At 38.8% G+C, this 20,446-nt stretch overlaps 1 protein-coding gene across 1 annotated transcript in view; it reads left to right on the plus strand.

Moving 5' to 3' along the window:
- Window positions 1-3,210: 3,210 nt before the first annotated feature.
- Window positions 3,211-20,446, plus strand: part of SLC30A8 (solute carrier family 30 member 8) — a gene marked incomplete at both ends in the record, with an annotated part of 34,900 nt that continues 17,664 nt past the window's right edge. Inside the window, 2 exons of the mRNA XM_082858635.1 lie at window positions 3,211-3,281; window positions 14,276-14,475. Coding sequence (XP_082714761.1) covers window positions 3,211-3,281; window positions 14,276-14,475 — 271 coding nt within the window. The remainder of the gene's footprint in view (window positions 3,282-14,275; window positions 14,476-20,446) is intronic.

A 20,446-nucleotide genomic window follows, 5' to 3' on the forward strand; every position in this document is an offset into this window, starting at 1 on the left:
TTTGTGATCTGCATTGCTTTCTGAATACATATTTTGTGACTCATGTGGAGTCTGATTTGGGCCATTAGTCCTTGGTGGGCTGTATATGCCAAAGTGGGCCAAAGGTTAGTCAGGGAGGATGGGAAATTTTTCATAAACATTGTGCTGACAAAATACTGGGGGGAAAGGGCATGATGGTGCAGTGAAAAAGGGGTTTATAAGATAAGCTAATCAACAGATGAATATTTTACATAACATAACAGGCTTACAATTCTTATCATAACTTTACATCTAAATTTGTAGTAGCAAAACTTACTTTTCTTTAACATAAAAGTTTTATTTGTTGTAATCCACTGTTCCCTGCTCTTATACCGGAAGCTTTGATTTATAGTAAAGTAGTTACCTCCAAGGGTAGCACCTGGAAATTCACAAAACTTTGAGGAAAATAGTACCTAATTTCCCTATAGTTTTTTTTTTTTTTTTTTTTTTTTGCGGTACGCGGGCCTCTCACTGCTGTGGCCTCTCCCGTTGCGGAGCACAGGCTCCGGACGTGCAGGCTCAGCGGCCATGGCTCACGGGCCCAGCCACTCCGCAGCATGTGAGATCCTCCCGGACCGGGGCACGAACCCGTATCCCCTGCATCGGCAGGCGGACTCTCAACCGCTGCGCCACCAGGGAAGCCCTCCCTATAGTTTTAAAGCATGAACACTTAATTTTTAAATGTATCACACATGTACACATATACATTTTATAAGTATGTATACATGTGTGCATATATATTTAAGTAGAATCATATGAAATTGCTGACTTCAGACTATACTGGGTCTACAAAAATGGCAATTACATATATATATATACTTCAACTTATAAACAGGAGAGATCATAGAATACTTTTTTTTTCTTGTCCTTTTTTGCTTGGGTTCCCATTTCCTCTTTTCCCATCTCCACCTTACCCTGTCTATATCAGCCCTACCCTGCCCTTCTCATATATCCTCACTCTATCCTCGCCTCACAAACAATTCACATTAACAAACTACCAATAATATATATCTTCATAGTCATAGAATCATAAACATATGTGCAGCTATATATGGGCTAGCGACCAAACTTGTGGTGTGGAACCTCAAACTTCCAGATTGCTTTTCCCCTGTTGAAATCTATAGCCAAATATTCTCTTTCCTGCATTGAAATAATACTTATCTCCTCTGCTTCGCACTCATCTTTAATGGATTTCAGCCTGGTTTTACGTAGCTTCTTCACTTTTTGACACTCATTCACTCGAATTCTTTTTCTCTTGCTATGTGCTAGAAACTACTCACAATTGATTCAAGCTGTAAAGTACGGCAACACGTCACACGATAGATTAATAATTCTTTTCTGGTTTCTTACTTTTGCCTCCGCAGAATAGCCTATTCTTTTGCAAAGTTGAGTAAGATTATAAGAGAAGGAAATACTTTACTAGACCCAGAATTTCTCCTGCAAAGAAAAATGGCCTCTCAGAGCCATTTCTACAGTTTCCATCTGTCAGAGCAAAGTTAATGACCAGGTAGGCAATGGGGCCATATGAAAAGACCTTAGAATTTATGTTCCAGAGGAGAGTGTTTGAAATCTTAAAATCGACAAGAGGTACAGCTTCACGACGGATGTGATAGAAGACCTGGCGTTCTCACACTCGGCCAAAGGTGACTTCTCCCCTCACTGCCTACAGCCATTGCCATTGAATCCCACTTTCCTTCCAGGAGACAATATTTATTCTACTAGGTCATTGTGGGCGATCTCTGCTCAGCTGTATGGGCAGATTCCCGAGGTGCTGAGCCACTGGACTACACCACTCTGAGTGCTCTCCCTAGGGAGTTAGTGTCAACAGATGAAGAAGGAAACGAGGACTTAGAGGTGGAGGGTCTACGCCCTCTTCTCCTCTCTGCACTCGCCTGCCCCTGCCTGCATCTCTATAGGTCTTGGATGCTCTTTGGCCCACATGTAAATGCCTGCCGTGTGACGAGGCTGCTGTCCTTGGGCTACAGTCCTTTCTCTTATTTGGAAAGGAGAGTTCTTTGTAATGAAATAAAATTCACAGGAGTTTGGGGGTTGAAGGTCTCTTGGGGTCAACTCAGAAGAGCCCATTTCTAAGAGTTGTGATGGGTTTGCCTGGCAGGGGTTCCTTGGGCTGGTCTTTTATCCTCAGCAGAGGGTACCCTGGCCAGGGAGAACACAGCTCATTCTGGTTCTTTTGTGCTTGAGGGCTGTTATTTATTTAGAAGCTGACACTGCCCTTCTCCTGTCTGTCAAAAGGGTTTCAAAGCTGCCGCACTAGGAACTGTTTCAGATTAGAGAATTCAGTGACTAATGATCTATGTCCTCTTCAGTAGTGAAATCCCCAAACGGTCCTAGGAGAAGAGAAGTAAATCTTGACAGCTGCTTAGAGGGCATTTTATTTTTTTATTTTTATTTTTTTTTTTGCGGTACGCGGGCCTCTCACTGTTGTGGCCTCTCCCGTTGTGGGGCACAGGCTCTGGACGCGCAGGCTCAGCGGCCATGGCTCACGGGCCCAGCCGCTCCGCAGCATGTGGGATCTTCCCGGACCGGGGCACGAACCTGTGTCCCCTGCATCGGCAGGCGGACTCTCAACCACTGTGCCACCAGGGAAGCCCTAGAGGGCATTTTAGAACTAAATACTAGGAGAAGTGCTTTTAGGTTCAGAGACAGACCTTCCCACTCACCGCCAAGAAAAAGAAAAAAAAAAAAAAAAAGAAAGTTGAAGAGGAGGGAAAAGATATTAGTGTACAGAAAGGCAGCTGTTTGAGCTCACCCAGGTGTGCTCTGAAGACCAAACCCCTACAGCAGCAATTAGCGGGTAACCCTTGATCTCCTCTACCTCCTAGACAGCACAGTGGAATCAGATGGTGTGGGAAGTGCGCGCGCGTACACACACACGTCATGTGATCCTACCTGCAGGAAGGTAGTTTCTGTGGGTGAGAGAATGAAGCCAGGTAACATTCCAAACAGACTGTAGTTTTAGCAGATCTATCAAGAACACTGACACGGGAGGCTTGTTATTGTAATCCCAGAAGCCTTTTCATTTTTTCTTTGCAAAGTGTGTGAATAGTCGTAATGTTGTTTTGCTTCTAAAACTGGACAGTGAGTTGAAGAGCAGCAGCCGTCGCCACAATAACAGCACCACCAACACCACCACCACCACCACCACCACCAAAATCTTTTATCCTGGCCACCATGGAGTTTCTTGAAAGAACTTATCTTGTGAATGACAAAGCCACCAAGATGTACGCCTTCACGCTAGACAGGTAACAGACATCAGATACTGCTTCACAATTCGCTGTGTCTTGAGTATTCACTAAGTCCCTAGATCCTACTGCTTCAGAATTGGAAAGTTTTGCTGTTGCAACTTGGGGGCGTTTTGTAAAAGTGTATAAACTTGTTGGCCAAGTTATATAATTCTTATCCTGAAAAAGGCAATACTCTGTGTAGTTGATTTGCTTCCTTAAATATCCTGAGTGTACAAAGGACATATTTTATTAGTATATTTTTCATCTGTAGATTTTCTTCTAAAAAACAGACATACACAATCTGATGTGTTTCCCTTTCTTTTCCTCAATTCTTCACACTTTTAAGATAGTAAATTTTATTAAATTATATTTAGAAAGAATTAAGGCTTTTCAACTATATGGCAAAGTGTGGTCACACTGATCTTAAGTTAATCTCTATTTTCTTAATTATATAATATCATTATCACATATACACACCTATAATAAATATAGCTGAGCTTAATGTTCTACATAGCTCTAGTTCTTTTTACTATCTCCCACAGTCCCATGTGCAATATATTCATTCATTTCCCTTATTTAACAATAATTGATTGAACATGTGTATATATACCGGAGACTAAAATATTCCTAGACCTGTATCTCTGTCCTCTTGAAAGCCTGAGTCTAATGTGGAATGCATATAAGAAACAGGTAATTACAAAATAGCATGTGTGTTATTCTGGGGGTATACAGTAAGAATACCTCAAGGGAACCTAGGTCTTTGCTGGAATTTGGGAGTCAGAGAAAGCTTTTCAGAAGTGATAGGCTGAGAACTGAAAAAATAAAAAGGAGCTAGAGTAGGGTTAGGGAAACCCTACATAGGAAGTAGGGTTAGGAAAGTTTTCCTGACTGAGATAATTTCCTGGTAAAGACAGAGACAAATAAGAATGAGACTTCGGTGCATTTGGGGAATTCAATCCAAGTGGGGAGCAAAGAGAAACACACTCAGAATACATAGATAAATGAATGAGAATCTGAAATAAATTCATGTTAGAAGCAGAATTTAAGAGAATACTTCTTACCCATTAATAATATGTGTAATGTTTTTGTGTGTTTCATGAAAACAAACTAATATTCCAAAGAGTAGCGGCATTGCGTTTGATAGCATCGAATGTTTAAGCAACTGCAAAGGGACTTTTTCTCAGGATATTTATAACTTTGCTTAAAAATATATATATGGCAAAGAGTCTAGCACATCTATTATCTCACACTGTAAGAATTATTTTTCTAAGAAAATAATGTTAGATGTGATTTATTGAGATCATAAACGACAAAGCCTCACACTAGGTCAGGCAGAAATTTTGAACAACAAATTGTTAACACTGTGGACACTATTAATACAGCATCTCTACATTATTAAAATAGGAGTATTTCCCTTCTCATGAAACTAGACCATTAGCACTCCGTTATGCAAATAAAGCCAACTGTTGATGGTTACAGGGTCTCATTCGCCTCATGCATTGGTGTGGTCTTCAGGATACAGTGATGATAAAAACTGTCAAACTAATTTTTATTTTTTTCCAAATAAAAACAATTGAACCTAGATGAGATGATTTATCCTGATCCCTCATTTCACCAGTTAGGAAAGTGGATTCCAGAGCGAATAAACGCCATTTTAAAGGCTGGGTGTCTAATTACGGCAGAGTTGGGATGTGGACCACGCCTCCTGTTTGTGCATTTTGTTCCCCTCCCCGTCTCCTGCACACACACTTTCACCTTGTGGCCTCCTGGGTCCTTAATCTCTTTCCTCCTGAGCTCATATGAACCCTGATCCTCTCACTAATTCACTTTTCCTCACCTCTCCCAATCTCCTTTCTCATATATTTTGTTCTATCTCTATTTCAGAGGTAACTTTGTCCCCTGAGGGTCCTTCTCTTTTCTCCTTCCTTCTCTTTTTTTCTACTTATCATCAGCTTTCTATTTAAGTTGTTATCATCTGTTGAGAAACTTATCTAGAAGGAATCTGTATTCTCTAATTACACAACAAAAGTGCTTCAGTTATCTATTGTTGTGCAAGAAACTACCCCCAAAACGTAGTGGCTTAAACAACCATCATTTTATTTATCACAGTTCTCGCTCCATGTGGAGTTATCGAGGTTTGCTTGTGAGGCTGCATTCTGCTGGTGTCTGGGATGTGCTAGAAGGTCAAGGATGGCTTCACTTACTTGTCTGGGGTCTTTGTGTTGGCTTTGACTGGTCTTCGTTCTGCTTCCCATGGCTTCTCTCTCTGTGTGGTGTCTCATTTTATCAGATTAGCTTGGACCTTTTTATATGGCAGTTCAGGGGAGAAACAGAGCAGCAGTGGAATCTGACAGGTGTCAGACAGCTTAAGACCAGAACTGGCACAGCACCACTTTTACCACATTTGATGGGTTAAAGCAAGTCCCAAGTCTGAGATTCGAGGGGTGACACAGTGGATTCCATCTCTTGCTGGCATGTGCATATAAGATGACAGGAATTGTTGGACATAATTTTAGAGACATTCTACCACAGGAAGTAGTAATATTAGGCCCTGTAGGTACTATTGTATAATCTCTCCCCTACCAATCCCTCCAATTCCCTTTCCAGTGATGTGATTCCCTACGCTTGGGCTCATGGTAGCAAAGAGATAGTTGTATAAAGTTGACCTTCGTACTCAATATGGTTTTCTTGGTACTGGAAACGAGCTTTTCTTTTTCCCAAGTTGTATATGAAAGAAGTGCAGGGAATGTGAGGGCAGGTCCAGATGGTAGGGACAAAGTACTGGACTCGTTTCAACGTGAAGCCTTAAAGTGTGTGTGTGTGGTGGTGGGGGGGTGGTGGCAGGACTTCTGGAACGGTGGTGTAAGCAGCTCAGTGGACCTCCTTCCCCAGTGAAACATTTTTACCATTTTACTGGTAAAAATAATACTAAAAAAACTCCAACAGTTTAGTCTCTGGAAATTGTCTTAAGGGCATACAGCAAACTGAGATTTATTCAAGAAAATCTACTAAATCTCAGTAAAAAGCAAGAGTCTGTGGCATTTGAGCCATGATCTGCCCCACTAACCTCTTTCCCCTCCAAGCTTGTTGTGATGGAAGTTCTACTCTGGTTGGATGTGGCCAAAAGACAGGGATCTCTCTCCTCGCAGCTTCCAACTGGGGCTACAGTTCACCACTAGAGCAAAGGGCTGCTGGAATCTCTAATTGCCCCAGCTCCATATTATAGAACCTGTATTCAATGCAGACATGGCCAAGAGGACTGGGGGCCCCTTCCTTCACCCAATCCCTACTCATAGTCCAGGAGCCGCAAGCCCCTGAACACCCCTGCCCTGGCTCACACATAGGGTGAGGTTCTTCACCACCCACTTATGGAGCAGAGGTGGCACTCCAGGATAAGTGGGTCACTGTTCCCTCTCTCAGTTTTGGGGCAGTGATGCAGAGGTTCTGCCCATGGGAGAATCAGGCTATAAGAACAGAGAGCTATGCATCTTTCCCTTAGAGGACTGATGATACATCAGCTGAAAGTTTATTTGGAACAGAACATGGGATATTTCAAGCATAAGGGCACTGTCAAAAACAATGAGGATTTTGCTGTTGGGCAATCAAGAGCAGGCTGGTTGCTTCATCAGAGCAACAAGCTAAATGGTAGACCAGTTAGAAGTTTAACAGAAACAGCTAGGGAAAGACAGGTAGAAAGAGCCCTCCTGGAGTTGGCACAAGCCACAAAGATTAGCCTCAAATACTGTCCCTGTGAGGAGGCTCTTATGGACTGAATGTTCTTGTCATTCCACAATTCATATACTAAAACCCTAGCTCCCACGTGACTATATTGGAAACAGGACCTTTAAGATGATTAAGGTTAAATGAGGTCATTAGGGTGAAGTCCTGATGGGCAGAACTGATATCTTTATAAAAGAGGAAGAGATACCAGAGATCTCTCTCTTTCTACCATGTGAGAACGTAACAAGAAGACAGCCGTCTACAAGCCAGGGCCACCAAAACCAGAAACCAAATTTTCCAGCACCTTAATAATGGATTTCTAGTCTCTAGAACTATGAAAAAATAAATTTCTGTTGTTTAAGCTACCCAGTCTGCAGTATTTTACTATAGAAGCTAGAGTAGACTAATACATGGCCCAACTTCCATTGGATAATATTGTAATGTATGCCTCAGGATACTGTTGAAAACATTAGAGCAATCAGTAAGTGATTAAGGAGGACAAGAGCTGAGTGTGATACCAACAAAGGCAGAGGAGCCAGAAGCTTAACAGTGATGCATGGAAAAAGACAGTCAAAGAAAACATGATTAAAATGATCACCATCCCTGGGAAAGCGGGTAGGGAGAGGGAAGGATGACTGTGCGCATGTCCAAGGCTGCACTCTCTGAGGACTGGCAATAGAGGCTACACAGCAGGGAAGGTCAAAGAAGATACTCCACTGAACTAGACAAGCCAATTCACTAAACAAATAAAAAAGCAAACAAGTAAGCAGCCACAATAACAAGCCCGCTGGGGATCAGTATTCAGAATTGCTACAGTATATTACCTAACACATCCAGTTTCCAGAAAAATATGACAACCTATGCAAAGGAACAGGAAAGAATAACCTATAAACAGTAAAAAGAGCAGGTAGAAGAAACTGCCTTGGAAAGGGCCCCCACGTTGAACTTAGCATTCGAAGATTTAAAGCAGCTCTTATAAATATGTTCAAAGAATTCAAGAAAATCATGTTTAAAGAATTAAAGAAAGGCATGATGACAATGTCTCATCACATAGAGAATATCGGTAATAATAGATAGAAATAATAAAAAAGAACCAAATTCTGAAGTTGAAAAGTACAATAAATGGAACAAAGGGACTCAGCAGTAGATATGAGCTGGCAGAAGAAAGAATCAGTGACTGTGAAGACAGGTCAATAGTTATGCAACACAAAGTACAGAGAGAAAAAGGAATGAATAAAAATTAACAGAGCCTCAGAGAAATGTGGTACATAGTTAAATATCCTACCATATACATAATGGGAATACCAGAAAGAGAGGAGGCAGAAAAGGAGCAGAAAAACATTCAAAGGAACAAATTTCAATATTTGGTGAAAACATTAATTTATACATCCATGAGAGTCAACAAACTCTAAGAAGAATCAAGGCAAACAGATCTATACTCTGACACACACATCATAGTTAACATATTGAAAGCAAAACACACAGAAAAATCTTGAAAGCAGTAAGAGGAAAAAAGACTCATCGTGAACAAGAGTTTCTCAGTAAGATTAACAGCTGATTTCTATCGGAAACAAAGGAGGCTGGAAGGCAGTGGGACGGCATATTTAAAGTACTGAAAGAGAAAACAAACCCTGCCAATCAATCAACTTTTATCCAACAGAACTATCTTTGTAAAATGAAGGTGAAATAAAGAAATTCCCAAATGAATAAAAATTGAGAGAACTTTTTGCTAGCAGATTCATTTTACAAGTAATAGTAAAGGAAATTCTCCAGGCTTAAAACAAATGACACCAGCCATTAACTAGAGTCAACACACAAAAAATCAAACAGCATCAGTAAAGGTAATTATGTAGCTAATTATACAAGACAGAATATTTACTCTCCTTTTTTCTCTTAATTGATTTAAAGACAAATCACATAAAATAAAATGCTTGTAATCTTTGATGAAATGGAAAACTTCATAGAAAGATATCAGCTACCAAACTCGAGAGGAAATAGAAATCTGAGTGGACCAATAACAAGTAGAGAGACTGTAGTAGCTTCACACAAAGAAAGCCCAAATGTCTCACTGATGACTTCTACCAAAGATGTAAAAGAGAATTAATATCAATTCTTCCAAAAAATAAAAGAGTGAACATTTTCCAACTTATTCTATGAGTTCAATATTCCAGATAGAAAAACAACAGAAATGAAAACATACTTCCACAAAACCTTGTACACAAATTTGCAAAGTAGCATTATTCATGATAGCTGAAAAAATGTAAACCACCCAAATGTCCCTCAGATGTATACCCATACAACTTAGTACTACCTGGAAATAAAAAGCAATAAAGTACTGACGTACTGATATTTGCTATAACATGGATGAACCTTGAAAACACTATACTAAGTGAAAGAAGCCGGTCACAAAATCTACATAATGTACGATTCCATTTATAGAAAATGTCCAGAAGAGGCAAATTTATAAAGACAGAAATAAGGTTAGTGATTTCCTGAGGTAGGATTGTGTGTAAGGAGACTGGGGATTTACTGGGTATGGAATTTCTTTTTGGGGTGATGAAAATGTTCTAAATTAGATTGTGGTGATGGTTGTATGACTTTGTATATATGCTAAAACCCATTAATTGTATACATGAAATGGGTTTGTGGCATATGAATTATATTATAATAAAGCTGTTTAAAAAGGGGGTGGAACACTGGATAGCTGGTCTGGGACAAGAAATTACACCTGTTAGGTGAACATTTCTACTCCCCACTCCCTCATAACATTTAATCAAATAAACGGTCTCCATATTTTGCTCACTATACTCTAGGCTTCCAAGCAACACCCAAAATGATCATTTTAGAAATGTGAACCACATAGTGTTACCTCCCTAGTCAAAACCTTCCGACTTCCTCCTTTCATATTTTGAAGAAAATGAAACCCTTTACAATGGCCCACGGAGTTCTGCATGATCTGACTTCTGCCTACTTCTTTGACTTGATTCAATTTTACTCTCTCTTGATGCTACAGTGGCCACTATGCAGTTTCCTTTCTGTTCAAGACAAGCTTCTGAACAAGACAAGTTCTTTCTTGCCTTTCGGCTTTTGCACCAGCAATGCCCTCTGCTTGTGATGTTCCTCCTTCCTGTGGGTCTGCTCCGGGTTACCTTTTAAGTTCCTGCTCAGATATCATCTACAGAGGTGCCTTCCCCTACCACTCTATTTCAGGTAGCCTCACCTTTCCTTCCCCAGTCACTGCCCATGATACTACACAGCCTCTGTTACTATCAGCTGGTTTGCTGTGTTCCCCTCTGCTAGGATATAAGCTTCTTAGGTCAAGAACTTTGCTGGTCTCAAAGGCATGGTATCATTAGCACCTCTGATGGTGCAGGCATGCAACACATTTGCTGAACGAATGAATACATGAAGTGTTGGAAATGCATGGCGGGACCTTAGATTTTATCTCCTCTCCCAACAGGAGGAGTGATTTAAGGCTCTTGGGAAAGGTAATGTGAAAGTACAAAAACAAAGTGATTTTATATAGTCAACATGTGAAGTAAGAGTGTGAAAAATATTACCAGCTCCACTTAAGAGATATAGAACCAAAGGGGTTTGACTTCTACCAACAGACAAAAATAAGATACAAAATTAAAAACAAAAATGCTTCTCCAAGATCACAAAATAAAGCTCCATTTTCTAATTCTTATTTTAAGAGATGAACTCTAAGTTCTAGGCTATTGACATAAACTTTTGTAATATTTCCCTATTTTTCTTCTCTGTTTCTCCCCGTTTTTTCTTTTTGACGCTACAGTAAGTTTCTTTGCTCCGGCCTATTGTTCCTACTCTTCAAAGCGTCAGCCATATTTGAATGTGTGGTGACCTCTGGTGATTTATTCTTTGAAAGTAAATTCATATTTCATATTTTGATGCATTCTAGCATTTGCTTTTTAGAACCTTCGTTTTAAAATTCTTCTTAGAATTTGCATCACTTTTCAGATCAAGAGCCTGTACTGCATCTAGAGACACTTAGACCACTTTGCTCTTATGAGATGATGAGGAATATATTTTAACTTCAGTTTTTTAACTTCTTTTGGAATCACAGACCCTTTGGGGAGCCCAGCGAAGATGGTGGACTCCCATCTCCCCTCATAAAACACATACATACACACACGTGAACACACTGTATCCAATTTCAGTCCTGTTTCGGATTTCTGGCTTAGTGCTTCAAGGAACAATCTCAGCTCAAAATGTATCCAACTTGGCTAATCTTAGGTCTAGGACAAGGTAGCAGCATTTAGAAGTAAAAATTGGCCAGGTTTCTTGCACTTTTCCTCTTGTGGCATTGCTCACAGGCTGTTCCCCTGGTGGAATTCCTGCCTTGGTCTGCCTTCTAAACTGTTCCAGGATAAGTTCTCTCTCAGTCATTCACCACCTGGTTTTCTCTGCCCACAAGATTCACGAAAAATAGAAAATAAAGTAAAGCTTCATATGGCCAGAGTGGTCATATGAACAATGCCAGAATATTTGGTGACCCTGTCCTGCTCATACTGCCTTCTCAGCACAAGGAAAAAGGAAACCTGCACCATGTTTTCTTATTAGTTCTCTGGCTCCTCTGCATCGATGACCATTGGTGACTAACACCACTACCTTATACGGTTGTTTATTATCAGGGTATGTATCACATTACAAAGGTGAAAATTTATAGGTATGAGTACTCTATGTGCCTCTTGCCAAATAGTTCTTATTCCAATATGAAGATTACTTAGAATTGCTCAAAATCCTGACTGCTATTAACATCATCGGCAAAAACATTCTGAAGCCAATTTGGCAAATATACATCAAAATCCTTAAAAATGCAGATACTCTTTTTAAAAAAATAAATTTATTTTTGGCTGAGTTGGGTCTTCGTTGCTGCACGTGGCCTTTCTCTAGTCATGGCGAGCAGGGACTACTCTTTGTTGCTGTGCGCGGGCTTCTCACTGCAGTGGCTTCTCTTGTTGCGGAGCACAGGCTCTAGGTGCTTGGGCTTCAGTAGTTGTGGCACGCGGGCTCAGTAGTTGTGGCTCACGGGCTCCAGAGCGTAGGCTCAGTAGTTGTGGCACACGGGCTTAGTTGCTCCGCGCCACGTGGGATCTTCCCGGACCAGGGCTTGAGCCCATGTCGCCTGCATTGGCAGGCGGATTCTTAACCACTGTGCCACCAGGGAAGCCCAAAATGTAGATACTCTTTAGCCAAGTAATTCCCCTTCCAGGATTGCATTTTAAGGAGATAATAATATACTTAGCAAAGGATAACTATAAGGATATGAATCACAGTGGTGCCAAATAATTGGAAAAGAGTCAATTGTCCAATAATAGAAAATAGTTACTTATGTTGTAACATATCTATCCTAAATATAATGCTCTCTGTAGGTTAAACTAATGATATAGAATATTTAATAAGTTGAGAAAATGTTAACAATATATACAGCTAAAAATTAGGTTCCAAAGTTGTATCTTTGGTGGAATCCTATTGTGACACTGTCATTTCATCCACAGTCTATTCCAGCCCATCCCCACTGAGTTGCAGTCATGTGATTTGGGTAGCATTTACCGCACTCTCAGCTCCAGGAGTCAGCGTTGTTGCGTTTAGCCAATCTTCTCTGGCTGTAACAAGGTCTAAGCCAATTAGCACATCCATAGTCCTCTGGCTACAGAGGCTGGCCAAATCAGCATGCAACTCAGGACTCCTGTTTTGCAGTTGGGAGAATGAACACTCTTTCTTGCTGTATAAGAAAAAACAAGTACACAGTCCTGATTATCTTGGGCAACTATTCCACTACATGAGGAAAACCAGCCTGAGGTTGAAGAGTAGTTGAGAACTGCAGAGTAATGGATCTGGAGCTTTGATAAATCAGGCTGAAGCCTAATACTTCTAGATGTTTTCAGGTGCAGAACCAATCATTCCCATTTGTTAATTTACCTAGCATGAGCTTTGTTTTCTGTACTTGCTATCAAAAACATCCGAATTAATATGGACTCTAAGTAAAAACAGTATTTATTTATTACAAAGCTAAACAAAAAACTATCAATAATAGTTGTCTCTTGGTGGTAATTTATTACTGATTTTTCCCCTCTGCTTTGTGCCTTTCTGTAATTCCAGGTTTTCTATAATGAATATGTATGTTATTTTATTCAGGAAACCCCCCAAATATAAGGATAATTAGAATTGTAATACTAATCATCACTTAAGCCAAAACCATCAGATTTTTTGTGGATGGTGATAAGACAAAGTAACTCTTCAAGTGGAGGAAAATAATTTATTTCCATTTTTATACCTTTCAGAGTCATGAATGTAAAGTTCTTACTCCTAAGAATCTTATTAATGTCTTCTAATAAGTTTATTAAAAAATACAAATCTAATTAGTTCAAGATCATGGCATCAGTAAAAATTGGTTTTAGGTGTACCGATGTTCAGGTAGAGAGGCAGTGTGGGCGTAGTGGAAAAAACACTAGGCTTGGAGTCCCAGCTCTCCCATTTCCTGGCTGTTTGACCTCAGGCAATTAATTAACCTCTCTGAATCTTAATTACTTCAGGTAAGAAACTGTGGGTTGGACTAAATGTTATCTACAATCTTTGCATTTGTGAAATTCTGTATTTCTATAAATGGCTCTATATTTCTATAAATGCTTTATATTTGAATAGAACTGATAGGCACTGCCTGCTTTGGGAAGTATAAGTAGGTTTAACTCTCATTACAACTTTGATAGATTGGTAGAGATTTCTGCAAAGCTGTGTTAAGAAGCTTTCTGAGGGTTCATATGGAATCAGCAGGAAAAAGTGCTATGATCTATTAACAATGTTGCTGTGCAGAAGAAAGGGAGAGTGTTGCCGTGCAATAGTGAGTGTCTGAATCACCAGGCTGGCTCATATGCACATTACTCGTTAATAGTAATAACCTCATTACTGCCCCTTTTAAAATTTATAGCAGTGCCCAAAATGTTTTCAAAGTGAAGTGACTGTGAAGGAAAGGCACCAAAATGTATCTGCTTCCTTTCTCCTTTTCCTTTACTTTCTTTTAATCACTGGTAGTATAGACTGAATAAGAGCTTGCCTAAATAAAAGCAAAACTCTTTGTAGTTGAGAATTCAGAAGGAAAGTTCTCGCTTGGTTCCTTACATTTGATATTTCTTGTAGAAGGAGCCATGAATTATAAGTTCCTAGCTAGTCAGCAAATGTCCTCATAGCAGTTCTGATAATGGGTTGGGCTGTCAGTGAGAGGTTTATTTGCAACCATGTTCACTTCTTGCTTCTGTCAAACTCATCCTCAGCATGGAACTCCAGCAGAAACCCTTGAATAAAGATCAACATCCTGGAGAGAAGCCAGAGGAGCCAGAGTCAGGAGCCATGTATCACTGCCACAGCAACTCCAAGGCCACAGAGAACAGGGCAAAGGAGCAAGTCTATGCCAAGTGGAAACTCTGTGCTGCTTCAGGAACATGCTTAGTTTTCATGATTGCAGAGGTCATCGGTGAGTATTTCTCAAGACTTCTCTGATTAAACAAGCAAACAAAACCCTGCATCATTACAGAAGAGTTGCCTAAGTTCTTTTAAAAAAAGACTGAATATTTTATGTAAATGTAAAGTAACAATATGCTCATTTGAGATAAGTTGGAAAGCAGAAGGAAACAAAATAAAATTAATCACAATCCTACTTTTGAGTGATAATCTTCAATAACATTATGGAGTATTTTTCTACGGTATATTTTCTATTCATAGCTCACAATTTTTTTTAACATAACTGAGAGCACACAATGCTTTTGGCCATGCCATCAAATACTCTTTCAAAAACATTTCTATGCCTGAACAATATTCTATAATATGCTGTACTATGATTTACATAACCATCTCTCTATTGTTAGAAACGTAGGGAGTTTTTTCCTGCTTATGGACAATGCTGCAATGAAAAATCTGGAATAAAACTCTGCTTGCTTTTCTGGATAATTCCTTCAAAGAGATTCCTAAAAGTGGAAATAACTAGTTGAAGGACATGAATATTTTTATTACTTCTTTATGCACATTGCCAAACTGCTATACAGAAAGCTTGAAACAATTCCTATGTCTGCCAGCTCTACGTGAGAATGATTCTCTCTCCAAATCTTTCCCAGAACTTATTTTAATCTTTCAAAAATCTTTGCTAATGTACAGATGAACATGCATTATTTTAATATGCATTCCTTTGTTACTATTAATATTATTTGCATGTTTATTAACGATCTGTATTTCCTTTTGTTAATGCATTTCCTATTTGCCTCTTAATATCTGTGGCTCACTTGTTTTTTCAGATAATTTGTAATCCTTTATATTGATCTCTGGAGCTCTTTTTTTTTTTTTTTTTTTGCGGTATGTGGGCCTCTCACTGTTGTGGCCTCTCCTGTTGCGGAGCACAGGCTCCGGACGCGCAGGCTCAGCGGCCATGGCTCACGGGCCCAGCCGCTCCGCGGCATGTGGGATCTTCCTGGACCGGGGCACGAACCTGTGTCCCCTGCAACGGCAGGCGGACCCTCGACCACTGTGCCACCAGGGAAGCCCTGTGGGAGCTCTTTATATAGTTATTAAACTTTTGGTATGTCTGTTATAAGTACTATTCTAGTTTGTTGTTTACTTTTTAGTTTTTAATTTTTGGTTTGACTTAGAGAAGTTTCAAATTTTATAGAGCTAATTGTATCAAACATTTCATTTTGAGCTGATTTCTTTTATGACTCTTTCACTATTTTAGTGCTTAGTAAGCCTTTCCTATCTACTGAGAAGATAAATATCATTTTGTTGTTCAATTTTTTGCATTAATTTTAAATCAATGTGAAATTATCTATGCTTTTAGCATTGAAAATTCTCTTTCTAAAGAGCTAACAAAGATTTACACATCATTTATGGAATAATTATTTCCTCCATTGATTTTTCTCCATATGACTTTTATCATTTATCAAATTTTTATAAATAATAGAGTTAGGTTCTAAGGTGTTTTATCTATGCTGCTGATCTGTCAGTAGTAACATATTTAATGTAGATTTACATGTTATAATATCTGTTGTTCTTTTCTCATTATCCTTTGTTTAACAGAAAAAAAGGTAAAGGCTGTTCATTCCTGTTTATTACTCTAATTAAACATGAGAATAATTTTGTTCAGTTTCCTCCAAAATCTAATTTTGATTTTATTGGTATATAAATTAATTTGGGAACACAAATCTTCTTAAAATACTCAGTTTTTCCCTCCAGGAATACAGTATGTTTCTCCATTTATCCAGATATTCTATATCTCTCATCAAGTTAAGGTTTTATGTTTTTAGCTTTCTTGTTTTAACACAAGGACAACCTACTTCTTGCTAGAGTTATTTATAGTTAGTTTGTGTGTTTGGTTTATTCTTTCCAGAGGTGAGTGGGGTCTTCCTTTTCTCATGTCCTGCTTTCTAAATGGTTACTTTTTGGATTTTGGAAAGTTTTCATTTCGTATATTCATTTTGTACTCAACAGTGTGTTTGAACTACTGTCATTCTAAATGTATCTCAAGTTAATTTTCCTTGTTCCTCTCTCACCTTTCCTCCTAGGAGATAATCCTCTCTTGTTCAAAAAAATTATATTTCTCCTTGCTTTCAATAGTTATGTCTCTTCTGTATGTTTCATATTTTTATCATGTTAAATAATATGCTAAATCAAACCATATGTTCAACTATTTAGCTGTTGAAATGTTTCCTGAGGGGTTAAGTATTTTTATTATGTTAATGAAGTATTCTCCTTGTCTTGGTTTTTTAATGGTTAATGGATAATCAAGGATGAGTGTTGACTTTTATCAAAAACCTTATCTTTTAACTTCATTCTGTTTGAAAACTTTTTTACCCATTGTTGATGTGTATTATATTAAGAGATCATGATGCATTTCTGGTATTAGGATGACAACAGCTAATCTTTGTTTAATGCTTACTATGTCCTGGGAACTGTGATGAGTGCTTTCTACGTATCACCTTACTTAATCCTGATGAAATTCCTGAGAGGTAGGTCCTATTACGAATTGCACTTTATAGACCATAAACCTGAAGCACAAAGAGTAAAGTACTCGACTTTAACAACATCCTATCAGTGAGCAGGCAGTCTGAATTCCAGAGCTCATGTTCTTAGGCTCTCACTATGGTGACTAGACCTTGGTGGACCATTCTTTCAAGGCATGGCTCAATCTGAGTCACTAATATTTTTGTTAGGATTTTTACATTGAAAACTCGTTGTAATTTTTTTGATCATTGAAATTTAACTATAGTTTTCTGTTTTGGAGCTATTTTTCTCGGTTTTTGAATCTGACTTATGCATATTAAAGTGAAAAGTTTAGTTTTAATAATTTCCTTTTTATATACTGGGTTGGCCAAAAAGTTCATTCGGGTTTTTCCGTAAGATGTTAAGGAAAATCCAGAAGGAACTTTTTGGCCAACTCTATAAAAAAGCTAAAACAGTTTATATGACATTGTAATTATTCTTTCTTTTTAAGAACTCCCTGATAAATTGTCTGACTTCAGAGACATTCTTGGAGATAATTTTTTCATATATTTTAGCTTCTTCCTCATTCATGGACATACTCAAAATTTCTACTTCTTGAGTAAGTTTTGGTTATTTATAAATCTCCCAAGTCATTCATCTCACTGAAATTGTCAAATTTATTATCATACAATGGAACATGGTAGTCTTATATTGGTATTCTCTTATTTATTCCAGCTCCTGTCTCATTTTAATATTGTTTGTATATTTTTACTTATTTTCCTTGATAAAACTTTATTTTATTGATATATATATTTTTTATTGAATATATTATTATTTTAATTTTCCTTCTGTTTTCTAATTCATAATTTTGGCTTTAAAAATATTTTTACTTCCTCTTTCTTTTCTCAGAGTTGTAGTCTTATTGCATATTTTAATATCTTAAGTTATATCCTTATTTAACATATTTGTATCCTTTCTTTTTATTAATAATAAAGCTATGTACAGCTATAAACTTAATCTAAAGGTTTTGGTATGCTGTGGTATCTTATTTATAATTCTTTTTACCAAGAAATTAACAAGAACACTATAAGCCACCTATATAGTACCATAGGCTACTACCACTCTTACCACTATAACTTGTTACACTCTGTTACCAATATTTTGGCTTCATTTTCTCTTTATTACCCCCAAAGAGTGCTAAATTAATAATAATCTGAGAGTGGAGGAGAATCTGTTAAGCTTTTTTTCTTTTTTAGCACTATAATAGCAAGCAATTAGAATTAGTTTCTTCAAGTTATGGAGTCTTCTGACCTATACACGTATACTTTCATAGCTTTTGAAAACTGGAAGACAGCTTAGACCCAATCCGGTCCAAGATGAATCCAGAGTTGGTAAATAACCTTCCAGTTAAAATTTTTTTTAAAAATTGATACCACACAATTTCTAGAGCCAGGGTGAGTCTTTTGAATGAATGACTTAATAGCTTGATAGAGCTGCAAAGAATTTACTTCTAGCAGCTCCAATCTGGAAAACTCCCTCTGGAAATCCATTGATATGTATATTAGAGGGGCATTCTTTCTTTTTTTTTTTTTTTTTTTTTTGCGGTACGCAGGCCTCTCACTGTTGTGGCCTCTCCCGTTGCGGAGCACAGGCTCCGGACGCGCAGGCTCAGCGGCCATGGCTCACGGGCCCAGCCGCTCCGCGGCATGTGGGATCTTCCCGGACCGGGGCACGAACCCGTGTCCCCTGCATCGGCGGGCGGACTCTCAACCACTGCGCCACCAGGGAAGCCCGGAGCATTCTTTTTTATTATTGAAAGTCACGAGACTATGGACAATTTTCAATTGCTCACGTAAGAGATCAACAAAATGGAAAATCTACAAAACATAATCCATTTGAAACATGATTTGAAAAGCTGATGTTCTGGACATTCACAGCCTTCCAAATAAAGTACTGGCACAACCCCATGCAAACACAGCTCAGCAGGATGTATAAACTGGCTTGTTTTCTGCACAACTGTCTTCTCTTGCTTTTCCCGGAAATCATGTGGATGCCGAGAATAGATGCATATTCTCCCCAGCTGATATCTAATTAATATTCTGAAATGAGATGGCCTCCCATCCACAAAACTCAGTTTTCTCCTTGTACCTTTCCGTACGCCCTGTCAATTTGTTTCTAAAATTTGTAGAGGGGACATGGGAAGCTATGCACTTGGAGTGAGCAAATCAATCTCCTCCTTTCCTTCTCGTTCCTAATAATTAGTCTATGAGTTCAAATGTGGCTTTAGGGTCAGAAGAAAGTGATGTTGTCAGTAAAGGAATTAAGTGGATACTGACAGAAAATCACTTGGAATTTGAGCTGTATTGATGTTGAGCTAATTTTCCTAAAACGTTGCCCTCATCATGTTAATTCTGTTTTCAAAATTCTTCAGTGGCTCACCTTTGCCATCTCAGTCCTTCACAACCTTTTCCCCACCACGTCAAGCATAGGAAATTTTACTGAGTACAGTGGCAAACTGACAAGTATTCTTGTAGCAGAAAGAGGCTGGCTCAGGGGCCCTCTCTGTGGTAAACCCTACTCAGCTGCACCAAGTGAAGAGAGATCAATATATTGGAAAACTCTGGCATCCTGCACAAAATGAAAAATTCTTACTTTGGCTTTCAAGTTATCCCACCATTTGCCTGCCAAACTGACTATCAATCTTTTTCTTTCACTACTTCCCTATATGGCCCTTCTTCTGTTTCAGCCATTTATTCATTCTATGCAAAATAATCATTGCACCTTAAGGTCTCTGTGACTTTTGCTACGCCTTTTGATTTACATAGAAAACTCTCTCATTCTCCATAGTCATCAAAACCCTAACCATCATTCAAGACCCCAACCCACAACTCACCCCCTTCCTAAAACCGTTTTTGACCATGTCAGAGAAAGCAGGTAGTATTCTCAGATGACTTTTGGGAATCTGGGAGGTCCTCCTGCAGGATATGGGATCTGAGCGAAGCCTTGAAGGATGAGTAGGAATGAAGAGGTGATTAAGAGGGAGATGAGAAGGGCCTTTCAGGTGGAGGGGCTTTTGAATGCAGTCCAGGAGTTAGTACATATCGGCCTTACCTGGAAAGATTTTGAGTTCTTAGGTCAGCAACAGGACAAGAAATCTGTATTCTTAGAAGGAAAAGCCTAAATACAGATCTGAACATGTCACAATCTTGCCTCAAAATCACAAAAAGATCCCTTTGTCCCACAGGATAACATTCAAAGCCTTTAGCATTACGTGTGACACCGTACACAAGGGTCCCCAAGCCACCTTTCCAGTCTCATTTCCCGTTATTTCTCCAACACACCGCACCTCCTACTTTTCCACAAAGGTGCCCCGTTCTTTTCCTTCTCTCTGTTTTTGTTCTTGCTCTTATCTCTTTCTGAGAAACTCTTCCTTTCTAGCTAATTCTTACCCCTCCCTCCTGTGGAAAGTTCTTCAGGGC

Source organism: Leucopleurus acutus, assembly GCF_964270905.1.
Source record: "Leucopleurus acutus genome assembly, chromosome: 17".
Lineage (NCBI taxonomy): Eukaryota > Metazoa > Chordata > Mammalia > Artiodactyla > Delphinidae > Leucopleurus > Leucopleurus acutus.